This window comes from Chinchilla lanigera, unplaced genomic scaffold (assembly GCF_000276665.1).
Source record: "Chinchilla lanigera isolate Chin_1 unplaced genomic scaffold, ChiLan1.0 scaffold00002, whole genome shotgun sequence".
In the NCBI taxonomy this organism is placed as follows: domain Eukaryota; kingdom Metazoa; phylum Chordata; class Mammalia; order Rodentia; family Chinchillidae; genus Chinchilla; species Chinchilla lanigera.
Window position 1 is genome coordinate 3,004,766 of NW_004955403.1, and position 9,505 is coordinate 3,014,270.

At 56.0% G+C, this 9,505-nt stretch overlaps 1 protein-coding gene across 2 annotated transcripts in view; it reads left to right on the forward strand.

Annotated features, from left to right (window-relative positions):
- Positions 1–9,505, forward strand: part of Rftn2 (raftlin family member 2) — a 47,842-nt gene that overhangs the window by 22,013 nt on the left and 16,324 nt on the right. For both annotated transcript variants that reach the window (XR_001233175.1, XM_005373263.2), the window contains exons 4-7: positions 1,233–1,494; positions 4,031–4,234; positions 8,040–8,161; positions 8,939–9,042. Coding sequence is in view for 1 of the 2 variants with exons in the window: in XM_005373263.2 (XP_005373320.1) it covers positions 1,233–1,494; positions 4,031–4,234; positions 8,040–8,161; positions 8,939–9,042 (692 nt within the window). In the remaining variant the exon portion in view is untranslated. The remainder of the gene's footprint in view (positions 1–1,232; positions 1,495–4,030; positions 4,235–8,039; positions 8,162–8,938; positions 9,043–9,505) is intronic.

Genomic DNA, 9,505 nt, shown 5'->3' on the forward strand with positions numbered 1-9,505 from the left:
CGGCTCCTGGGGCAGAAGCCGCTGAACGCACCCGGCCCCCGGGACTCTGAGGAAAGGGGAGCCCTGCGGTTTTCAAGGATTTGTCTCGGTTATAAGCCTATGCTGCACACCCCAGCCTCCGCCCTGACCCTGCTGCCCAGTCCGCTGCATTTCCCCGAGACTGCGCCTTGCCTGTCCAGTCCAGCTCTTCCTGGGCTTTTTCATCCCAGTCCAGTCCAGCCACAGGTGTCTCCATTTGCACCACAACTTCCTCACCGACCGGGCCACCTTCACAGCCCCCAAGTCAAGTGCTTCCAGCAGCGACTGCAGAGCGGACGCACCGGCTCTTCCCTTGCACTTGCTTAGCAAGGACTTAGACGAGCACCTAGATTGTAGGGCCTAGGACAGGGCACTGCTAAACGAGGACGGCAGGGAGGAGGACAGATGAGACACAGCCGCTGCTGGAGCCACGGCCAAGTGGGCGCAGAAAGAGACGCAGGTAGAATGGATTGGAAAGGAAGCAAAGGTGGGGCAAGGCGCGTGCAAGTGAGAGGTGGGCCAGGAGAGCACACGCTCGGACCTCCTCCTGTGCACACTGAGACTTCCTGTGCACGCTCGACTTCCTGTGCACGCTTGACCTGTGCACGCTCACACCTCCTCCTGTGCACGCTCAGACCTCCTCCTGTGCACGCTCACACCTCCTCCTGTGCACGCTCACACCTCCTCTGGCCCTTCGCTCGGAAGCAAGTTCACAAAGCTGCGTCCTCTGCTCCGACTGAACCTAGCCGTGGATTCAGCCCAGGTCAGAGACAAAGGTGCCGAGACGCCGACACCGATGGCGGAGACCAGGAAGCGTCCAGGTTCTGCCAGGCGCTGAGCCTGTGTGTGCGCAGCTATGCCAGGCAACAGTCTCTCCACCATGGGTGGTGGGTGTGCCAGTGCTCCCACGACTCAGCAGGCTGAGGCGGGAGGATCACTCGAGCCCAGGAGTCTGAGTCCAGCCTGAGCAACAGAGTGAGACCCTATCTAAAAGAAAAGAAGAAATGACATAGTCTTTAACTTTTTCTGGACCAACATCATCAAACATACTGCGGGTTTTCTGCTTTTCAATTCTGTCCTCCTTGACAATAAGGGTTGCGTGGCAACGTTGCTTTGAGAGGTTTCTGGGGAAGCCCTGGGAGGCGTCTCCGCTGCACTAAGGTGACAATGGTGGCCGCGCCACACGTGGCTCTTTGTCCTTCTCTGCCCCTCAGGTCAACGCTGCGGCTCGGGGAGGCATGCGGTTCGTGGGCTTCCTCCCGCAGCTCTGCCCGCCGACCAGATGCTGCAACGGGACCGGCCGGGGTGCAGGTGCGGAGCCCGCAGCCAACGACAGCCGGAGGAGCAGAGACGAGGGACCAGGCCGCAGGCCGGCGTCAGAAAGTGGCCCTGGGGAAGCGCCCCGTCAGGAGAGCGGCCAGGCACAGGGGGAGCTTGATGGCAGCCCCGGCCCTACCAAGCCAAGGAAGGGAGAAGGTAAGGGACCAGAACACAGAGCCAGCATGGCAGCAGATGCGCCCGGGAGGCTGAGGCAGGAGGGTCACCGTGAGTTCCAGGCCAGCCTGAGCCACATAGAAAGACCCTGTCTCAAAAACAAAAACAAATGAACAAGACAAAAAAAGAGAATATGGTCCTAGTTTCAACTTAGCAAAATACATTTTTTTTTGTCTTTTTGAGACAGGGTCTCACTATGCAGTTCAGGCTGGACTTCAGCTCACTTTGTAGCCCAGGTTGGTCTCAGACTTGCAACGATCCTCCTGCCTCAGCCTCCTGAGTGCTGGGATTACAGTCCTGCTCCACCACACCCAACCAAAATACATTTTTAAAGGTTTTCTCAAAGTAAATTTCTAAAGATTATGAAGAGTCAATGAATTAATCCAAGTTGTGCGTGATTTTTAAAAATCATCACAGTAGGAAGGAGCCTGAAGAGTTTCAGACCACACCCCCCACTAGCAGGTCCCACAGGGCCATCCCATGATGAAACTGTGGGTTGAGGCTGAGGCAGGAGGATCTCTTGAGCCCATGAGTTCAAGTCCAGCCTGGGGAACAGAGTGAGACCCCATCTCAAAAAATGAAAGGAAGAAACAATTCAACTTGTAATTCTTCTTTGTCAGTATCAAGCAAACATGACTGTGGTTTGGGCTTTTAAATTATTATCTTTTTTTATGATGGGGATTATTTGAGAAAGTGATTTTGAGAGATCTCTGGAGTCATTTTAATTTTGCTCTAACATGGAGATCGCTGTTAGGTGGCCTCCAAAACTCATGCTGCACAGTTCCTCGGGTAGAAGGTTTATTTCTCGGGAGTCCCAGCCCCTGGTAGGGCAGGATCACAGCCAGGACTCTGCTCTGTGTGTCTCCGCGCTGCCTCGGGGTCTGTCCCGTTCCCTGGAGCACTCTCACCTTTGAGGTTAATTGGCTTTCTTGAGGCAGCACTTGGTGATGAGGCCTGGCTCCGGCGAAGCAGCTTCAGGGGCAGGAGAAAACCTCAGGCAATGGCTTGGCTCCTGGTTGCCAAAGTGCAGGTTTCTCAAGCCGCCATTGAGCGTAGATTTTTTCAGCGCTGTTCAGGTTTTCTGACCCTTTACAGGCTTCGTTCTGACTGTTTGTTTCTGAGTCAAGGTCTCGCTATGTAGTCAGGCTGGCCTCCAACTCACAGCAGTCCTCCTGCCTCAGCCTCCAAATGCTGGGATCACAGGCGTGGTTGTAAACAACACTATCACAGAAAATCAAAGGCTCTGTCTGCCTTCGAGGTGGCCGCCTGGGTCGGGGCTCCAGAGCAGGACACCTCAGCTTCCTTATAAAGAGAGGTGCTGGGGGCTCCCGGGCTGCTCTGAGAGGCAAACAGGAGGGGTCTGCACAGTGCTGAGTCGTGGCCGGCACCAAGGGACCCCACAGGAGGCGAGCCGGGGGGCTGAGCTTCAAGGGCGTCCTGGGTCTGGCACCCCCTCACCGCCCCTGAGCCCCTCAGGTGGACCCAGTCGGGTGTCATCCCGTCCTCCGAGGCCCAGTCAACATGGGCTTTCACCCCATCAGTCTCAGCTGCTTTCTGAGTATTTTAAGCTATATGCTCCGCAGTGACTTTCGTACCTGCCTGGGGTGGGAGGAAAGGGCTATGGGATGCACGAAAGACGCCGTAGGCCCCAGATACTCTGTCGCACAGCCGAGCCTGCTTCCCAAAGCAGTCACAGCCGTGGGCCCCTGCACCCAACGTTAGGACTTCGCCAGTTCCCAGCCAAGATGTGACCCGGCACTTCCGTGTTTACGTGTGGATTCCAGCCTCCTCACACACGTGTGCAAGGAGACATGGAGAATATTTGTAAGAAAAAAATGGAAACAAGCCGGGCATGGTGGTGCGCGCCTATAATCCCAGCACTCAAGAGGCTGAGGCGGGAAGATCACTTCAAGTTCAATCCCATCCTGGACTTCATAGTGAGACCCTGTTTCAGAAAGCCAATAAATAAACAAATAAATCTAGAAAAAGTAGATGTGTCTATCAAAAGAAGAATAGTTAACTGGAATATCATGTGGTAGTTAAAATGAATGAGTAAGATCTATGTAGCTACTTAAGTCTCAAAGGCATGACTTTGAACAAAGAATAAATCAACTCACAGAGTCCGCAGGGTGGCTCAGGGGTAGTGTTTGCATAGCATGCATGAGGCCCTGGGTTCAAAACCCAGCACCATCAAAAAACTCAGCTTACAGATTGACACATAGTAGCATGATACTCACAGAAGGCAAAGCACCACGCGCTATATGTGGGTGCATAACGTGTGTTCAAGCCTCCGAGCTTCCATGAAGCCAATCCGCAGCGCGCTCCTGAGCTGAGAGGCGCTTAGCGGGCACCACGCCGTCGCCCCGCTGCCCCCACCTCTGTGACTGGCGCGAGGCGCACGTGGGATTCGCTGAGCGCTGGGGGCCCCCGCCGCTCTCTTCTCTGCCCCTCTGAGTGGTCCTAAAGCTCTGACTTTGCCGACCCCCCATCCTAACGCATCTTCCCGTGCCAACCCCAGAGCCCAGGCTGTACGCAGCCTTCAACGCCTTCGAGGACGACGCGGCCTGCTGGAGCTACCAGGAGGGTGCCCTGTCCATGAAGGTGGCCAGGAAGGGGGCCGTCATCAGCACACTGGACGCCGACTGGCTGGAGCTCACGACCTTTTATTACAAGCAAGGCTTTTCCTTAACCGACGCCTTCGTGTGCTGGGATTCCCCGCGAGGTAAGTGGTGAGTGAGCCCCGCGTTATGTCTAGGGCTCCGGACTCTGCTGAAGCTGCCTCTGGAGTTTGTGCCTCTCGTCCGTGGTGGAGAGGACAGAGATGACCCTGAGGAGAGGGTGGCCTCACTGGTCACACAGCTCGGCAGCGAGGGAAGGGACAGGAGGGATCGCGGCTGAGCCGGGCGGACGGGCTGGGCTGGCTGGCCTTTGCAGCCCGGCATCCTGGGCAGAGGCTATGCCGGTGCGGAGCTCATGTCTGCTTTCCTCCCGGGTCCCACAGTGGCTGCCGCTGCGCACAGAGCAGATACCCGCGTCGCCCCAACCTGCGTGGGAGGGATCTGTGGTCCAGGAGGTGATGCTGACCTGGTGGTCAGGTCTGTTTCTCCTTGTCAGTTAGCCTTCCCCTTTACGTACTGCCTCAGCCCCCCGAGTGCTGGGATTACAGGCGTGCGCCACCACACCCAGAAACTTTATTTTTTAGATGAGCATTTCATGATTTTTAGATGAGGCAATTTTATAATTTTTTTTTAGATACATACTCAATTCTTGTCTCTCAGAAAACCAACTAAAAGTTTCCCAAAACTGCCTTTCTAGGAGAATTTTTTTAAAAAAAGAGAGATTTAAAGAAAAGCTGGGTGTCAGGCATGGTGGCATATACCTGTAACCCCAGCACTCAGGAGGCTGAGGCAGGACAATCTTGAGTTCCAGACCAACCTGGGAAACATGCTTTTGGGACGTGCACCACGCCAGACAGCTCAGAGCTCACAGCCTGCAGGGAAGGACGCTGCTTTTAGATTCCGTGAGTGCATTTAAGGAGAACACAGGTTCACGTGGCTTTTAAACAGCACGTCGGCAACGTCGCCCTGCACGTCTCCAAGGAACCGCAGGGATCCTCCTCAGGGAGCAGCCTGGGAGACCCTGGGCGGTGGCCCGGCCACTCTTCTCTGTAACCTCTGCTGCTGGGCTTGTCCCCGCCCCCTCTGGTGACCTTCAGGATGGAGCGGGAGCAGGAATGCAGCCGGAAGAGTGACAAGTGTCATTCGGCTGTGGCCCCTGGAGTTGGTTTGCCACCAGGGCCATTTCATTTGTCTCAAGTGATGAGTCCATAACTTGTCGAGCTTCAGATGAAACTTGTCTGCCTGCATTTCTGGCGTGCTCTGAACGTGTCCACTACACGTTTTTATGGAATTGAAAACTAAGAAAATCTAGGTGCTCTCAAATTTTTCAAATGACAAAAATGAACATGTTGAATTTCCACTGTGTATGTATAACGACAACACTTTCCGACATACAGAAACGGTAATAACGGATGCCTTGAATCGTTCAGGTATCTCCATGCGCTCGGATTTCATCTGCAGGAGAACCTGTCACGAAGCGTGAGCCACGTGTGCCTCGGATCACTCGCTTCGGCAACATCTTTGCAAAGTTCTGGGGAAAAACTAATCACACAGCGCGTCAGTTGGGTTTTTTTGTTTTGTTTTGTTTTTTGTTTTTAGCACGTCAGTTTTAAAGGAGTCCCTTTAAAGCTCACCCCTGGAGCTTGTCTTTTAGGGACACGAGTGTGGTGGCTTTGCTGGGGTGTCCCGCCCAAACACTGTCAAGACGCAGTCTCATTGTGCTCTGTGCCTGTCCCAGGTCACCACACAATGTGACCTTGGGCCCAGGGCTGGGAAGACACCGGGGCAGGAGGACGCCTGAGTCTCGCGTGGCCAGGCTGGTCTCTGCACAGCAGGCCCCAGCCACCTTGGCTGGGAAGCCCTAGGGACACCTGAGAGACAGTGCTCCCCTCCCCCGTGACCTGGAAGGCTGAGCACTAAGCACCCCGTGGTCACTTGGCCACAGGCCTTCCCTGGTCCCTCCCTGGCTGTCACCTCTGTCCCCAAAGGCACAAGGAGGCCTGGCTTCCCAGGCCTGGTCAGACCTCGGGGCTCTTGAGAGCCCAGCAGGGAAGGAGGACCTGTGACCGAGCTCAAGTCCACACCCACGCAGCAGGCGGGGCAGGACCCGGCGCTCCTGCTATCGAGGACCTTGGACTCCGCGACCTGCCTGCCAGCTCACCCCACCGAGCAAGCCCAGTGTGCCGCATGGCCGCCCCACCTGTCGCGGGCCCCTGCACGCCGCGTCCTTGGTGGCCAGCCTCCTCGTGGCGTCTCTGAGCTCCGTCCACGCCGCTGCTAGGCAGTGACACGGTTGCTGTGTTCACACCGACCGGGGGGAGGCGGCAGCAACCCTGAGGCCGAGTCGAGGAGGCGGCCCAGAGCCACCACGCCTACAGTTTCCACGTCCCGAACCACCAAGGCCGCGGCGTCGAGCACAGCTGACAGCGTGGTGCCACAGTGTGTGATTGTTTTAACACTCGGGCTCCCGGTCCCAGAGACAGCCCGGGGCACAGTCTCAAAGACAGCGCAGGCTCCGTCCCCCAGGTCACCTGGAGCGGTGGGGTGAGTGAGCACACCCGGGAAGAGGAGGGCGCGCTGAGCAAACACCAGCGCCAGCAGGGTGTCAGATGTCACCGTCCTGGGAACCACACCGAGGTGTCAGTTCTTCGTGATGTGCAGCCCTAAACACGAATGATGTCAAAAGGGGAAAAAAAGTTCACACTCGGCCAGGGCAGTGTTGCGTGTCTGAACTGCCTGCTGCTCGTGGGGCCAAGGCAAGAGGATCACAAGTTCAAGGCCAGCCTGGGCAATTCGGCAAGAGCTTATCTCTAAATAAAACAGTGAGCTAATAACTGCTGTAGCTTAGTGCTAGAACACTTGCCTAACAGAAAAGGAAAGTATAAAAGCAGAAGTTCACAGCCTATCAGTAAAAATTAAAACTGAACGGTACATTGAAATTACTTTTGTCTTTTTTAATTCTTAAGCTTAAAACACCACTAGGAAACTTGGAAGGCCTCTATTACTTAGAGAACCGTCAGCCCCAGAAACTTTGATGTGACACTGTGCTGTATCAAAACCAAAATGTGTCACCAGCGCATGACCATGGGAAAGAATATCCTCTGTTGTGACACAGGAGACAGAAAAATTTCCACAAAACCAATTTCATGTAGGCCAGCTGGTTATTGTCAGCTACTCAAGAAAAAGCCCCAGAGGCCTCCTTCCTAAAACTTCCTTCCCTGCAGGAATTCTCTGGACAATGACTTCTGTTTAGGTTTTTCCTGTTGCTATTTAGGCAGGGTGGGAGGTAATATGTGGCTGAGAGAAAGAACTGTTCTGGTCAACGATTTTACCTCCCACTAATTTTCACCTCACACCTCAGATTTCAAGGATTAAACTTTTTGTCTTGAGACCGGGTCTCACTATGCAGTTCAGGCTGGCCTTGAACTCACTGTGTAGCCCAGGCTGGCCTCGAACTCAGCGTGATCCTCGTGGGTCAGCCGCCCAAGAACTGGGATTGCAGGCGTGCGCCACCACGTCTGGCTAAGAATTAAACATTTTTTATGTGGTTTCTCTTAATGGCATAACCAATATTTTCATACAGAATAGAAACCAAAATTTGATCTCCAGGTGAAGAGCGGCTCCAGGTTAGAGTCTGCGCTCTTCTGAGTCACACTGAATCACATCATCTACTCTTGTTTCTGCCGTGGCCGCCTCCACGCAGATAGTCTGGTCTAATCCGCCCAAGGGTAAGCCTGGCTTTACGTCTAAGGAGGAAAGGGACGCTGCGAAGGCCAGGAGCGGGTTACGCTGCGGCAAGCAGATGTTTCAGGGGTTTGTTCTCTCCCGGCCTCCTCTCAGGGCTCTCTGAGTCTGATCTTCAGAAAAACTCTGACCTGCAGCCTCCCTCATGCATCTGCTTCCTCGCAGGGGACCATTTGCCGAAGTCTCTGGAGGGATTTTTTATCTACGAGGAGGAAGGCTCTGGGCTCCCGGGTTCTCCCAGGAAAGGAAACGACGCCATCGTGGTGGAGCAGTGGACGGTCATCGAGGTGAGCCGCGGGACGACAGCCAGCTCGGCTTTCTGTGCAGCTCTGCACGTTACAGGGCTGCTGGCAGGGTCCTCTCTCTCTCTCACACACACACACACACACACACACACTCGTTCAGGGTCTGGGACTGCGTCCCGGTGAGTGACACACTTCCTTACCAGTGTGGGAGGGGAACGTGCTTTAATCCTCTGTCCATAAATAGGTAGGGGGTTCCAAAAAACTCAGGATTCTAACCACGAACAGAATCCCCTGGCAGGGAGCCTTTCTCTGCGCAAGGCCACAAGAGCGAAAATACCTCCAAGGACAGGTCGTGTTCTGACAACCGGCTCCCTTCCCAGCCTTACCAAGTCACCGTGGGGCCAAAGTGTCCGGAGCAGCCAGGCACGAGCACGGCACTGTCCTCTGCCACTGGAGGTGACGCTGCCGCTGTGCGGTCGCCCGCAGACTGCCCTGGGGGTGGCCGGGCGAATTGGGCATCCTCACCACGGGACTCAGGGCCCCGCCAGGGACCTTGCAGGGTCCTCGGCCTCGCTGGCCTGAAGTGGACAGGAGACCCAGCCTTGGTGAAGCGGGAATCTCCTGGCGGGGAGAGGCTTGGGGTGAAAGCGGGTGGCCCGCTCCCGCCGCCTCACAGCCCCAGCCCTGGGTCCCAGCCCTGCGTGCTCTGCCAGCGGGGGTGGCCGGAGCTGGGGAGCAGCAGGAGACGGGGCGCACTCCTCCCCCCGCAGGGCGCCTGCCACCCCCGCCGCTGTCGCAAGCCCTGTCCCTGTCCCGCAGGGCACTGCCGTCAAGGCTGACTACGGCCCCCTGCTGCACACGCTGGCCGAGTTCGGGTGGCTGCTGACCAGCGTGCTGCCCACGCCCGTGCTGAGACACGACAGGTAAGACTGCGCGCCGGCCCCGGGCTGTCAGCGCGAGGCGCCCGCTGCCCCCGACGCCTGTGTGAGGCCCGGAGAAACCCAGCGTGTGGCTGACCGCACGGCCCTCGGCACCTGGCAGGCCCGCCCGCCCCTCCCGCTGCACACGGGCGCGCCCAGGCACAGGCGGGTGGGGACAGGGACACAGGCCAAGAGCCGCCCCTCCGCCTCCGCGTGCCTCGGTCTCCCTGCGGCGCCAGCTTGCCTGCAGTCTCACCACCGCAAACAGTCTTAGAACCGTGGGCCGGTGCTTCAGGCCTACTCACTCTTCCGTTTCCTTTTCTCCTCCCACTAACTTTTCTGGGAAGGAAAGACTTTTTTTTTTTTTTTTTTAAATAAAAGGAGGAAAACATTAACAGACAGACAACATTTTACAAAATATCACAAGCACAGTACAGACAATACAGAGTTCCAAACAAAGTGGTAG